The 15,622-nt window shown below is 33.3% G+C and overlaps 1 protein-coding gene across 1 annotated transcript in view; it reads right to left on the bottom strand.

The window, feature by feature from the left end:
- Window positions 1-4,253: 4,253 nt before the first annotated feature.
- LOC137925625 (anillin-like) overlaps window positions 4,254-15,622 on the bottom strand; it is a 71,939-nt gene continuing 60,570 nt past the window's right edge. The window contains exons 11-21 of the mRNA XM_068769097.1: window positions 13,992-14,064; window positions 13,137-13,286; window positions 11,928-12,077; window positions 11,077-11,238; window positions 9,903-9,993; window positions 9,167-9,313; window positions 8,362-8,507; window positions 7,638-7,718; window positions 7,366-7,533; window positions 6,509-6,709; window positions 4,254-5,923 (exon numbers count right to left, since the gene is read on the bottom strand). Of these exons, the coding sequence (XP_068625198.1) occupies window positions 5,639-5,923; window positions 6,509-6,709; window positions 7,366-7,533; window positions 7,638-7,718; window positions 8,362-8,507; window positions 9,167-9,313; window positions 9,903-9,993; window positions 11,077-11,238; window positions 11,928-12,077; window positions 13,137-13,286; window positions 13,992-14,064 (1,654 nt within the window). The 3' untranslated portion in view covers window positions 4,254-5,638. The remainder of the gene's footprint in view (window positions 5,924-6,508; window positions 6,710-7,365; window positions 7,534-7,637; window positions 7,719-8,361; window positions 8,508-9,166; window positions 9,314-9,902; window positions 9,994-11,076; window positions 11,239-11,927; window positions 12,078-13,136; window positions 13,287-13,991; window positions 14,065-15,622) is intronic.

The following is a 15,622-nucleotide window of genomic DNA, read 5'->3' as shown; positions in this document are numbered from 1 at the left end:
TTATATATTTCGTGCAAATTTTGGCTTCAATGATGTAATAATATTGGTAATGTTATAGTACAAAACGTTTAGCCGTGTGGTTCCCACGTGGGCTTCTAGATGGCACTAAAGTAGACATACATAATACTCGCGGTGTCAAGAATCTCCGCTTCGGTTTAATAAATTTCGATCTAAGCAGAAAATAAAGGTGAAAAAGAAAACAAATACTATGGATAAATTGTCTTTTATTAAGTACACTTTAAATGCACTGGGACCACATGAACCTATAAAACGTTTAGTTCGGCGTGTTCAGTTCATAGTTTAATAATATATTAGGGGCATTGGAAAGTAATGTCGTTTTTGTCGACATATTTACAGAAAAACCGATTGATTTTTATCGCTCTGGCATGGACAATTTGTTTACCAGATGGCAAAAGGTTATTAATAACGGAGGTTATGTTATTGATTAGAAATAAAGACTCGTTAAAAATGTAGTCATGTGAATTTAACTTAAAAAAGCGACATTACTTTCCGGTCCCCCTTATAAAAAAATCTTTGAATGTTATAAACTATTTATATCATATAAAAATTTAATTCCGTTAGTATATGCAAATACATTTCAAGTGGCAATTGAACAATGGATCAGTTGAATTGTATATGAAATATATAGATCCATACACTCATGTATTCAATGTGTTTAATCCTATTATTCTTTTGAAATCTGTAAAAGACGTTGCGTCTATAAATCCACGCCTACTTCATGTTGGATACTTCATAAGTGCGCAGGACAGATACAAAATGAAACGATATAAAAAGGGACACGCGCTATATTCTTGCAAATGCGAATCGGAAACTGGCAAGAAATGTTCATATAGAAAGATGTACTGGTCGAAATTCAAAATTCGTTAACTATTTCGTACTAGAAATAAATGTGAAGATGAGTACCTTTCCATGCAGGCGAGTAAATTTAAAGAAAGATTTAGCTTTAAGATAAATAGCGCAATTATATATAATATTTGTTTGTCTTGTTCTTTGTTTGCTTAGTTATATATACCTATAAAAACACTGGAACTGAGGAAATCACTGGCATGATAAAACCTACCACGCCATTCCTCTAGGCCAAACTATGACATATTGTGAAAGATACTAAGACAGATAGTGCTACCGAAACTGCTGTACCGCGCCTTAGGTATGCGCATGGTAAATCAGGCGTTTCGTTTAATCAGTCCGCAGTAAGTATTGGCAGCGAAGTCGCTTATGCTCTTTTCTTCGGCCATCACCTCGCCGCACTTTCCTAAGGCGCGGTACAATAGTTGCAGTTGCACTTTATAAGAAAAAAAGCTTGCTATCTGGTCACATTTAAACTTGTTAACATCGCTTTTGATCATAAAATATATAAGTGTAAATGTAAATGTAGTATAAGTATTTTTGCTTTTGATGGTTATTTCTCTTGTGTGATTACTACAATAAAATTTAATGTATTGAATAAAATTTTATATATTGAATCTCCTTTTGTTGTGCAAATTAAAGTTCTGATAGTTATGTAATAGATATTTGCTGGATCGATTTTGCTTGAAAATAAGCTTTGATTTTTTTGGTGACAAATTCAAAATTGCTTCAAGGATTTTAATTACTTTATACAAGCTGTAACAATGCAAGTGGTGTATATATGTTTAGAGGTATCCGCGTGGTGGGCGTGTGTGTGCTGGTGGTGGCGCTGGTGTCTGCCCAGCTGACCTTCAGCCGCGACTGGAGTGGTGGCAAGCGAGCCTCGCCCGTGGCTTTTGACTGCAGTCAATTCGCCCAAATCTGTCGCCAGTTCATTGTAAGTCTATTGTGGAAAGCTGATGTCCAATTTTTTTCAAGAGTATTGTGATAATCGATTTATTTCGAGAAAAAATTTAATCGATTTTTTAATCCATGTCACACACTTATTTTTTTCACGATAAATGTTTGTGTGCACGTAATTATAGCTTACTGCGTTACCTACCATCACACAAACGCGAAAGAGAAATGACAGAGGAGCACAAAAATATAAAAAAGGATGTGAAAAAAATTAATAAAAGGGGAATAAAAGCCTTGTCCCAAACAAGATATGACTAAAAGAGGTCCCCAATAGCGGGGTCCATATAAATAAAATGGGAGCTCGCTGAACTCGCTGCTACTTTTTTTTGTCTATCACTCGATACATTCGATAGCTTTCCAGGGGCCTAATTATTTGCTATAATGATGATCGGATTATATCATTATCATCATTTCAGTTGTAGGACGTTCACTGTGGATATAGGCATAACTTATAGATTTCCAACAGGACCGCATGGAAGTAGGTTGCATCCAGGCTTCTTTCAACGATTTTACCCTAGTCATCTGTCCACCCTATTGATGGACATTCTATTATATTATGCAGCAGTTCTATATATTTAATAATATACCACGGTACGGATCTGATTTGAATGAATTGCTAACCTTCTAGTTGGGTATTTTTAAAACACCTGTTTGTCTCTAATAGCAATTGTGTTAAATATATACTTCGTTACTTTTTGGACGGACTATCTCAGTGGAATGTGACGACCCGAGAAAACTCTCTTGAGTAAACTTTCTAGAGCTTTGCTACCTATAAAAGAGGGTTAGGTTAAGCGATAGTAGATGGTATGCTAATAGACTAGTTCTGTCAAAGAAAATTTAAGAAAAGATCGAAGTCAGTCAAATTTTTGGGAATTGTTTTAAACTGGCAAATATTATATGAATGGTGGTATAATGTTGTTATCTATCCAACATAACAAAAGTGAGCCGACATCGAAACATGAATGGCGTGTTTTTAGGGACTTTAAATCTATGACTTAGTGTGTTTAAAACATCGTTGACATGGAAAAACCAAACGACAATATGTAGTATGTCTTTTCTTAAATCTTAACAAGCTGAAAATAAATTTCGTGTTAACGTGATTTTTAATTAATAAATTATGCTTATAGTACTAGAATAAAATGTTTTTCCTGTAACACAGGATTTTATGTTCCAAGGTACTGAAATTGCATAATATTTCTTATTTAAATTATTGTAAAATAAATGAAATCGAACGTTAGTAATCTAGAGACTGACGTGGAATTTAGATTTAATTATTTATACTTAATAAAAAAATAATAACATTTTTAATTAAGCCAAAGTATTATAGCCAAATTAAAATGTCTTTTTTTAATTTTAGCATGATTTGAAACACTCTTTAGGCAAAGAGAAACTGAGCAAACATCGGAAAACACAAATAGAAGATGCTTCCCCGGATTACGATGACGAAGACAAGTGATTATTATACGAACATAATAGCGCGTCATAAAATCTGAACCACCTCGTAAACCATGTATTTCGAATATAGAAACCAATCGCAATCTTCAATAAATAACAGCTTGTTTTTAATTACTCTCATATTTTTAAAATATACTCTTTAACAATGAATAACCATTAATTTTAATTATAGCTAAACTAATAATAAAAGGGTTTTTCAAGACACTATCACTACATTTTATTTTCCTCTTTCATTTATTTGATAAATCCTTAGATAATAAATATTTAATTTTTTTTTACGGATTGAAAATGTTATGCTATTTATTATCTGTGATTAAAATAACATTGTAGATTTGAGACTCTGTGTAAAAAATGTAGCATTTAAAATCTATATATTACAAAAAAATCGATTTTTTGTAGGTCAAAATAATTAAATTTAATTTGAACATTGTTTTTATAAAATAAAAAATAATTCAAATGTATACACAAAACTGTGGCAAGGAATGGGGGAGGATAATAATAATTATGGACTTACTTTCGAAAATAAGCGTGCCACAAAAAAAATCCTGTATTTATTTCGTTGATATATAATAAATGCTGCATGGGAGGCTTTAACAGCTTCATCGAAATTGAGTTTCGGAACTGAAGAATTCGCAAAATTTAACAATATTTACTGGCTAGATTGTATTCCTGTTGAACAATACACGAACTTAGCAAACCAGCAGCATATATGTATGTTTGGACTAACTCCTTCTTATAACAATTAAGTGAACCTGTACATTGACTATTAGTAACAGAACACTTTAGGGTTTATCCTCTGTTTTTATTCAAACAAAATAAATATTATTTTTCTTCTACATGTAGTCCATTGAAGGAGTATAACAAAAGAGATAAATGAAATCAAAACAAAAGCTTACACAAATTTTATTGTACGCATTTGATTTTATATACACAACTTACTTTATATAATAATTATTGCAAAAGATATCGGTAATATCAAATCAGGTAGCATTTACATTAGAAATTAGAATAAGATTAATGTACATAAAGTAATAAGGATTAATTAAAAATTATTGGTACGATAATAGTAATTAAAATTAATAACATAATTATAGAAATGGACAATGTGTTAAAATTTAAGATTATATGCTTTAAATTATAATATTCACTAAAAATTATGGTTTATCCTAAAAAGAGTATATTAAAAAACCATATTGAAATAATAAAAGCCCTCTGATAAAAATTTCATGTATTCTGTTTTGGATAATTTTGCACAAACAAAATTAACCATTAATTTAATTAGATATATTAAGTCTGTCAGGTGTTATTAAGACATAAATATCAAAAACAGTACGCATTTCGTTATATAATAAAATACTTGAAGAATACTAAAACATAGTTATGCCTAATTCTCTTCTAATGTTGTTTTGTTTGGTACATTAAACATTACATTGTGTTAATAAAATAGAAACTCGTCGCTGTAACTCAACTTAGTTACGTCCCAATGAAATGGATATGTCTAATTTATAAAGCTGTGTTCACTTTAACCAGTCCAAGAAATTGCTACAGAAAGTATGTCTCTACATACAATGTATCACTATTTTACACAGGAACGAAATCTAAATCAAGATTTTGTTTATAACCAATTTTTATGTTCAGTTGTAGAAAGAAATGATGTGCCTGTTAAGTTTTAAAGGAACCCTGTATTTTATAAGTACAACAATTATAGATTAAAATTGGCCTAGATGTAAATATTTAAACTAATGTGGTCTGTTATTAAACTTGAAATGCTGTAAAATATCCATTTCTTTTTCCCTCAAAGTAACTTCTACCTTTTCTTCTTCTTTCTATATATTTTAGTCTAATCTTAATAAAAATTAAAGCAAAACGTATTAAAACTATGTGGATTGTGTACTTAAATTCATCAATGATCATTGTGATTAAAAAACATTGTAATGAAAATTGTGTCTTTAATGTGATAAACTTTTCTGCAAACTGTCTTGCAGTTTGCTTGTAATAAGGTATTTGAATCTCTATCTTCATTCGATCAATCGCTTTGAATTTGTATTTTAATTTGTATAACGTAAATCCATTTATATTAACTTGGTACAACTTCATGATATACCATAATCTGACTGCAAAAAAAGTTGTAAATCAAACCAACGAACAGGCATGTCCTAGTAAATTATATCTTTTCATATAACCCCAGAACTTCCAGGGGAATCTTACATTCAAATAAGTAAATCATTGTATTAAAGGTTATAAATGAGATAAACATGCCTGGGATTACAACTCATTTTGAAGATACTTAACAAAGTCTATTTGAAAGAATATGTTTCATAGTTATTTCAATTGTTACATCAATTAAAGGCCATTAGCCTTAGTCTTCATCAGTGCCACAGCACCTAACATACTCTAGGGCCTTGTTAAGACACTGAAGCCACTCGTCTCTGTCCTGGGTGGTGTCAGCCGCCAGGAGGTGCCTCCTTACAATTTGACCGTCAGGCCGTCGCACGTAGATGAGGGAGCCCGAGTCTGGACACGCCATTCCGGCAGGTACAGAGGTCTCTAGTAGGATTGTGTTTGGCCTGGCACAAAGATCTCTTGGCGCCTTTACAACTCTTTCTGATACTACCGTTGATAGATCAATGTCACCAATTGGCATCTAGAAATAAAAAGAAGAAATTAAATCCATAACTTGTTTGTATTTACAGATATATTATTGTAACATACATAATTTGATATATAATTGTATAAGGATAAGTTAAACATATAAGAAATTAAACGGTCTGCTTAGAAAAAGAATAAAAAGATTATTTAAGAATACAAAAGAAATAAATAAAATAAAAATTTGTTATAATGGCGCTGTGCATCTTTTGTAAATTTCTATAACAAACGCATCTGGGATCTGGGTATGATGAACAAAACAATTTAAATTTTCTGATAAATGCATTTTTTAAAAAGTTTCTCAGAAGAGAAACTGTTACCCAACTTTTGCTCCAAAAAGATCCTTCTTTTTGCAAGATGTGTAATCCAACTTTTTTTTAAATTTGAAGTAAGGTTTTCTTTTAATTTAAATGAAATGCTAGTTTAATCTTGAAGTTAAGTTATAACGTACTAAATACAGTAAAATTAATCAATTAATATGAAATACTTAAATTATAATTGTTGTAATCGGTCCAGTAATGCTATTATTTTTGGAGCATAGCTACGAATATCAGGGTAAAATGGAATGAAAAGGATTAGTGACCTTCCTATTGGCGTCATCGGGGTACTTCCAGTACTGCAGTCGCGGCGAGACGAGGCGGAACCAGCGACGGTGCCAGGCGCCCAGGCCCGACACGTCGTCGAATGCAGTAAGGAATGCCGAGTGAGGCTCCGGCGCCGTCACGCGTAGCCTAGCGCGGATGTCCACGTTCAGAGAACCTTCAAGAGGACTGCCATGCGGCACCTGCCGGCACCATAATACACAATAAATAAAAAGAAAAGCCTTTTATTTCATTGCATAAGGCAAAGAAATAAAATTATAATACTAATTCTATGTTCTATGCGCACCCCCTTCAGACGAAACAATGATATAATTAATAGTGGCAATATTTAGAGAAGGTCTATACCTTGTAGTGCGCGTCTTTCGGCTGATATGAAGTTTCATTTTTACACAGAATTTATTAATCTTATATATTATAATATATTATATATTCTAATAAATAAGATATATTTAAATCTGTTGCTATAATTTATTTTTCTGCAAGAAGCCTTATTCAAATAACGATCTTGAGATTCGGCTTTTTATCAGTTCATAAACCATAAGCCTTGTCACAGTTTTCTAATTCTAATGTTATTAGTGTTAAAGGCAAGTAAATACACTTTAAAAAAAAACTTGTTGAATAGTTAAAATTAAAGGCTGCAACTTTATATAGCCAATATATATTTTCGGCTGAAGCAAAATTTAAACTTTATGCAGACATAAACAGTGGTGTTGCTGCTGAAGTGCAATTAATCCGAAGTACGCCAACTAGAAATCCCTTTATTAGTGTATTGGTTATCTTATTAATAAACTAAAATCTTTTTCGCGTTACGCTGCATCAAAAGGTATTGTTATCATACCTTGTTTAGAGTGAAGGATTTTCTTGACGCCTGTTGCAGTGCGAAGATGCAGTAGCCGTGCAGCTGGAACTGAGGACTTCTAACTGAATGCGGTCCGGCTGGACTCTGCACGCGCGGCGCTTTCAACTCCGATACTTTAGACTTTGGAGTCAGAAGCTTGGAGTTTGACTGTAAAAGTTATTAGCATATTACAATTTTTATTTAAATACTGTTTATATAAATTCGGTTATAGCTTAAAAACTAATTTTAAAAAGTTAATAATTTACTTTTACCTTTTTGTTTGAGATGTGATATTTGACATCATGCGGAAGTATTTCCTTTGACGCTTGCAAAAGATATATTTCAACAGTGACCTGAAACAACAATTCATTTTCATAGAATAATATCAAGGAATTTCATCAATTAATTTACGATTTATTTATTAATCTATTTTTGATTTCATCTAGATAACCATTGGATGGACTTGGTTAATAAGGAAAAATACAGCAGGTTATCAATTAATAGAAGGGATTTGGAAACATTATAATTATTTTATAAAAAAAATTAACAGTTTGGATGAATTTATATTTATTTATTATGCTTTCAATTGTTCATTTCTATATATTACTCTTAAAAAAAATGTTATAATAGTGAGGATTATTTTTCGTCCTTTTGACCAGTCCTTTAAAATATGGTCAATTTTGAAGGAAATTACTTTCATAGGCATAGTTGTTACATAAACAAATTGAATATGCATCAATCAATTCCTGCACTTTGAAGTATAGTCTTAATTCACTTACAAAACAAGCTTCTTTTAATTTATTACAAACATGTAATTATAAGTTACAATATAGTATGATAACATTTTTAGCTGCTTGTAATTAGTATTAAATTGGAAAAAAAAATTATTTCGAATAATGAAAATTGTAAATATTATGCGTCAAATTTATAAAATCAAAGATTTAAACAACAAAATAGATTTGAAATATTTGTACATAATTTTACATAATTTTGTACCTTGAAATCGCTCGCGAGTCCGTCCATGCGTATTTCGTCAGGGAAATGTAGGAGACTGCTGGTGGGTTGCGTCAGCTGCATGCTGGTGGCCAGCACGCGGTCGCGGCACTTCAAAAGGCACACAGCATGGTGACCGATAGCGCCATCTGTGCAGGATATGACAAAATCAATGATAAATGAATATATTAGTAAAAAAAATTTAAAAGTACGATATACATTTTTAATTACTCGATTTAAAAATACTTATAATAAGTCCGCCATTATTACATAGTATAAGAGTAAATAAATAAAGTAAATTGTTTCTACTAAGTCTTATGTTAAGGTCACATTTATATATGAAATTAGGACTGAGTTATTGTACAATTAGTTCAACAAATTCACGACATAGCAGAGCTCTTTAGTAGCAGAAGTTGATAATCATTTAGAGAAAATTTTTCAAGTCTATTCGAGAATATCAGTAACTATTTAATAATTGACTGTTCAAAAATGCGTGTAAATACCTATTTGCATAGAGATATTTTGAATTTATTGACTAAACGTCGTACGGAAAACGTTACTGATATTGCACATGCAGTGGTAGTCGTACAACAAAATGCACCGCCCGCCAGCCCGCTGATAGACCGCCTCTCAGAGACTCTCTGTTTGGCACTAATCTGTCTTACTTTTTTAATTGTAAAGACGACCGTACTGTGTTTAAAAGCGAATGTTCAGAGATAATTTGAACCATAGACCATGGAACTTTATTATAATGCTCACAATCAGACTCATGAAGAATTCGTTAACTTTGCAGACGTATGTGAGTTACCTGCGTTAAGATGGCGCACGTAGTCACGTCTGAGGGGCACGCCGACGCCATGCAGATGAAGTGAAGCCATGCCAGCGGCTGCAGCCGGCCCGGCGCCCTCCACCTGCAACCGCTGCACTTCGTGCACGCATGCCTGTCTCCGGTGTGCTGCAAATTTTTAGGAAGGCGTGATATAATTTAGACTAGCAGACCTGGAGTAATATAGAGATTCTATTGATGGATATTTACAGATATCAGAAACGCCTGGGGGGTTGTAATGTCGTGGAAGATGGCTAAGTAAGAAAGATCAACAGAACTCCTTATAAATAATCGAAAACCTGGAATCTAAAGAGGATACACGTATCGGTTAAGTTAATTAAGGTCGTCACCGTGACATTTTATTATGAAAGTTGGGATGATCCAGTTTAATTAAAAGCAGAAAGCTAGCGAAGTGGGAATTATTAAAAAAAAAATTTTCCATAATTTTGACACGACGCGTCCAAAAAAGTTCGCAGAAATTTTAGATGGCAGGAATCCGTCGTAATCCTTTTGTTGTACTTAAAGTGAAAAGGCATCTTGGCATATCTTAAATAAAGGTAAGATGTGCCAAGATAAGAAAGGTCTGAATATCTCTAAACACTAAGTCGGCATCCATAATAGACTAGATAAAATAACACAGAGGTTCGAGGACTGTGTTGTGAAGTGAAGTTAACAAAATAACTTAAGATATAAAACATTAAGTACAAGCGCTACTTACTGGCTAAAAGCAGCAAACGTTCTCCCTCTGCTTGTTCTGTGGAGCCGCTAAACTCTATGGTAGCAGCGCATAGATTCAGAGCTTGGCTGGCCTGGAACAGTTCAATATGTATTAAAAAAATTAATTCATTTTAAACTAAATTAAAATTAGTTACAAACACATGTTTTTTAAGTTAATTTTTAAAAAATTACAAATTTTTACATTCCTTCAGTGCATTGGATAAGCTATTTCACAGCTGAACTCCACCACTTAATATACAGGGATGATCGGACATAGGTGTAATAGCTTTTAAGGGGTGTAGTCTCATTTGTTAACAAAAACCTTTTATACCAATTTTCAATAATATTGTATAGAGTGATTACTTTGAAATGTGTTACATTAATTTAATTTTTGTATTGGGACGCAACAGGCTAAAAACTTCTGACAGTACAAAGTCTACAGGGACAGATAGTAAACAATAATTTATTTTAATATGTAGTAATCGGAATTTTAAAAACGTTTTTTTCTCTATATGTTATCATTACAGTTTTAATTACTTCTGAAACCATTATTAAATAGAGTATAGCATACATTAATTGACAGCAAATGATTGTGTACAGTATACATTCACTTTATTAAAGCTTTTATTATGCTTATAACCAACCACCCCATACTCGTACTTTTAGCCATTAAACGGCCACTGCAAGGAATAAGCCTCCCTCAAAGATATCTAAGGGAGATGTATCATAATCGCCACGTTTGGCAGGCTTGTTGCTCATTGCTGTGGCAAGCCTATTTAATTAATGTAGAAAATTTTGAAGAATCAACTCCGCGACCTTCTATCGCAAGTCTCAGTTCTATACCGCTGTGCTATTACTGCTCATCCCGTAATATTCTTTGCATAATTATTTTAAATATAACTTGATTGACATTTGCGTCTATTTCTAGAAATATAGTTATGTTATGAGTGTACTTCTGGGTGCAATAGATGGATAGTCTTTGGATGCTGGCTGCGCAAGACAGTTCATCCTTGGCGATCCTTGGGGTATGCCTATGCTCTGCAGTGGGCGTCCATCCACTGATATGATGATGGTGTATTGTTGTAAAGTGTATAGTAGATTGAATATCTTAAATTCATTGTAGTTTTTCATAAAGTATTTCTTGTTTGTTAACTTTCGAAAGATGAAGTATATACCTGTGATATGATAGTCTGTTGCTTAGTAATCTCGTTCTGCAATTCCTTAATGCGCTCGCGGACAGTGGTCACGTTGACCACGGGCTGCTCCGGAGTGGGCGGACACTCTCTCTCTGGTGACCTGTGCCGTATAACGCGAAGCGGCGTTGTCGGTGTCGATGACTGTCAATTAAATGATATATACATTATTATTACTAATATTTATATTTATGACTCTTTTTATTTACGATTCAATTGATACATACGAATGTAAATTATGTTTAGTTTATCAATGTCATAGTCAGTTTTAATTGATTCACAGTTTCCTTTACAAAAAATTACCCGCTAATCGTCTTCTATTTCATAATGATGTTTACAATAGCGATTTACATATTAAATGAAAACAATAACATAACAAAGACATAGCATTAACATGACAATTTATCTTGAATCTAGACTAGATTAGATAATAAAAATAGTAGGCTGTAGCTACTGTAATAGCAGATGTTCGCGTGACTTCGTCCCAAAGACCGATTGTATTAGGGGGATCGGAAAGCAACGTTGTTTCTGTCGACGTGTTTTACAGAAATCCTGATTGTTTTTTACAGCTTCGGTATTGAAAATTTGTATACAGGTATAAGGTTGTTGCTAACGAAGGTGAATATATTGTTGATTAGAAATAAAAACTTGTTAAAAATGTAGTGTAAATTTACCTTAAGAAAGGGACATTACTTTCCGGTCCCCTTAATATAATCGACATATAATAGAATTGGAATCAGCGATGGCTCTGTTCCAATATGTTTTTACTATATTATAGTCAAGTTGTACTGGTAGAGGGTAAACAAAATGAGAAGAAAGTAGTAAAAAGTTACCGCATTCTGCATCCTCCTGTAGAAACTGACGCTGTGCACTAATTCCGCGCCACGGTCGTGCCTGGACGGTGTACTCGCTGGAGGCACTTTGACCGGCGACTTAAACTTCGCTCGTTCTTCGAATACAAAGCTATCAGATGATAGTCCTTGCTGCAATACGAATGTTGAGATCATAACCATGTTGTTACTTTAACATATTTTTTAAACAAAATCATGTCCTTTCTCGTGTGCTTTTGAAACTTCGGTCGTATTGAATCGGTCGGTGATTATAACTTATTAATATTATATCATGCAATGCTATGAATATGGTAACAGCCGTGTAAATAATTCCCGGAAAGGGAACATAAGATTATATTGATCGACAACGATCAAAATGTGGTGCTGGCCAAGGATGCTACTCATACAGCCATCTGCTGCACGCGGCAGTAGGAAAAGTATAAAGAAAGATACCGGCGATGTTTGGCATTGTCAACTTTATAATTTAAGTTATTATTGAAAAGGAAATTTATAAGACGGAGACAGATGTTCTTTGTATGACCTGAAAGTTTCCTCTACACTCTATTTTTAACCTTTTAAGTGCCATGAGGACCGCCGGCTACCTCACAATTTTTCTTCTGTACATATAAGGAATATTATTTTTTCCGACCCTCCGGTAATTATTAGCTTCATTACGCACCTAGCAACTGGATCACGGGATGGTATACGATTTGCAGCATGTTTTAGAAGCGGTTACCATGGGTGCCAATGAGACCGCGGGCGGCCTCACTTTTTATATGAAATTTACATTAGAATATGTATATAGAAACCTTTCTTTGTATTGAATTCACAATTTATTCATATTTCAAAGCTGGCTTTAAAAACCTATCGTGTTTTCTATGTTACAAAAACGTGACCCGCCGGCGACCTCATGGCACACCGAGTACTCTGTTGCCTTTAAGTGCCATGAAGGTCGCCGGCGGTCTCAGTACACAATGATATACATAATGTGTTATATTCATTCATAGAATGTAAAGATCCCAAATTTACACATAAGGAAAGCCTACACTTGATATTTCCATTTGGCACCTGGGGAAGTCATGGCCAAAACAGCTTGGCAGTTAGAAGGTTAAAGATTAAAATCTGTACTACTATGGACAATTAGTTAATATTCAACGTTAACGCTGTTTCTCAATGTATTGTTCTATTTCAAATAAATGTTTATGTACTCACTTTATTTTGTTTAGGCGGCGTAGGTCCCTCGCTGTCTTCAAGCGCCTCATCTAGTAGATCGTCCAGCTCGCTGTCGCAGGCGCTGTGGGAGCTGTCCGAGTCATCTTCGCGTACGGCCTTTTTATAGCTTGTATTGTTTTTCTTCACGACCTGGAGAAATGATAGGCTTATTTAATAACTCCTAAATTCCGATTATTTGAATCCTTTTTTAGAGAATGTATACAAGTGCTCATTGATAATGATACAAAGTATATAATTATGTGAATAAATCAATTAAAAACAAATAAACGTCATCTCCTGTTTCCAGGTAACGAGCTGGAGTGACATTACATAACAGTTAATATTACAAAACCTTTTATAAAAATCACACTATTATTTGCAGTATCATTTGCTATCCTGACATCACTCTGACAGACATTTGACCAACAGTCACAAGACCGAAGTGATATTTGACTGACATACGTAAAATATCGCATCTGTGCTTTGTCTCCTCTAAATACCTTTAGATACTATATTTACATTGAAGCGAAAAGGTTTTAGTGTCGCGACCACAAGGCAAGGTACACGTGGCGCAGGTGATCCCCTTTAGGTGGATCGTCGACATAATTAATGTCGCGGTAAATGGCTGGATGAGGGTCAATCGGGCAAGACAGGTCATCGTGGCGATCTTAAAGGGGCCTTTGCAGTCATCGTCTATCGGTTGACATGAGATGATGATGACTACGTTTACACTACTTTTACGTTTATATTATGTCCAGGACGTAATTTAGTTCACTTACCAGGTCACTCACCTTTGACAGCATGTTGCGTCTTCTTATTTTTTTATAAAAGGAAAAACTTTACATTAATACTTACATTCATTACCTCCCTTCCGAACGACGTTTCGGCCCAATTGTCGGATTTGTTTAGATTGTCCTTGAAGTTGGTGCTGGAAAAACAAACTATATTTATATTTCAAATCATCTAACGCGGAAAACAAACGTCATTCATTCACCGTACTTTGCTGTTGTTTGATGTTATTGGAGCTCTCAGAGTGTGCCATCAATATGATATATAAATTATTTATTTTTGTCTTACTTTCTACTAGTATTTTGTTGTAATTTTTTATTTCATATTGGTTTAATTATTTTTCATTTTAATAAACACAATTGAAGACCTACAATTAATGTCTAATTTTACGTAAGTAATCTTGACGCAAACGTGCAGCTTTTCATAAATTTTCATGCAAAATGTTTTATAGGTAAACTAGGGTCAGTTTACTTTATAGAAAGTTTGTCAGGTGTCAAAAGTTAACAATAAATATATCCTACATATACTGCACAATGTAACGGGTTATTCTACTCTAAGTCTACTTTTATACGGACATGTATTAAGTGCTTTTTTGGATTCTTTTACAGCTTCATCAGAATTGAAGTACCTTTTTATTTTTTACTAATATTTTATAGAAGGTATATGAAAATAACAGAAAAGTGCTAAGAGTCATTTCAAAACAAAATAACTATTGTATTTTACAGCGTGCTATGAAGTTCGCGTGCTGCAAATTTATTTCGTCGTTTAACATATTTTTATATCATTATGTAAATATTGCTAATAGTTACAAAATTAATTTATTTATTTTTCATTTAAACGAAAAATAAAGTGATCACTCTTAAGTTCATTGCAGTTGAAATAATAAACTGCATATAATTTATATGCAATATATACCTTTCTAAAAGACCTAGGGTTTAAATTGTATTAACGCATGAGTTCCTTGAAGTGCCGGACTTCATTTTTTTATTACATGCGTACAGTTTAAAATTATTTTGGCCCTTTATCAGCTATCTACCTTTAAGGAATTTATGATTCCATCTTTTACATATTTAACGATTTATTTTTTACTCTTTTAATTGTCAAATACTTAAAAATCAGTTTTACTTAATTTTGTGAAAGAACAAATTATTTTACTTATGAAAAGAGGACCTGATAAATTTAATTTTTTTCATTACTTATTTGACACGCCTTCTAAGCTTCCTCTTAGCAACCTTCAATTATGAATTGCTACAAGTGACTCGATTGTCATTTTTTAGTTGAAGTCGCATCTTTTACGTACTACAGTACAGCGTAGCATAGTATAGTTCGACCAAAGGTTTTTTATAACGTGCAATAAAGTAACGTGGAATAAAGTTACCGTTTTTTTGGTTATTGATTGATACTTTTTGCTAGTTGACGTTAGTAGTATCTACAGTTTCATGGGACAGGGTGCAGTATGAGAATGTAACTCAGCCGAGACCTCTGTTTGGAAATTAAGCTCGAAGGTTTCCAAAACACGAAGACGTTATGTTTTATATTGGAGTTAAAATCCTAGTTCTTAGGCCATTTAAGTGGTCGATTTTATGCAGTGACCATGCGCAAAGATTCACGTGAGAGGACCTTGACGTGGCATCGACACGTTTGCGATTTGAGAGTGCCAGAAAAGGCCAAATCATGAATAAATTCTACTCTAATAA

The sequence above is a fragment of the Battus philenor genome, unplaced genomic scaffold (assembly GCF_028537555.1).
Source record: "Battus philenor isolate CCGP_79_NKW_IND1 unplaced genomic scaffold, ilBatPhil1.0.hap1 SCAF_27, whole genome shotgun sequence".
Classification (NCBI taxonomy): domain Eukaryota; kingdom Metazoa; phylum Arthropoda; class Insecta; order Lepidoptera; family Papilionidae; genus Battus; species Battus philenor.
The sequence above is the reverse complement of the archived record's forward strand: the minus strand, read 5'-3'. Positions and strand labels throughout refer to the sequence as shown.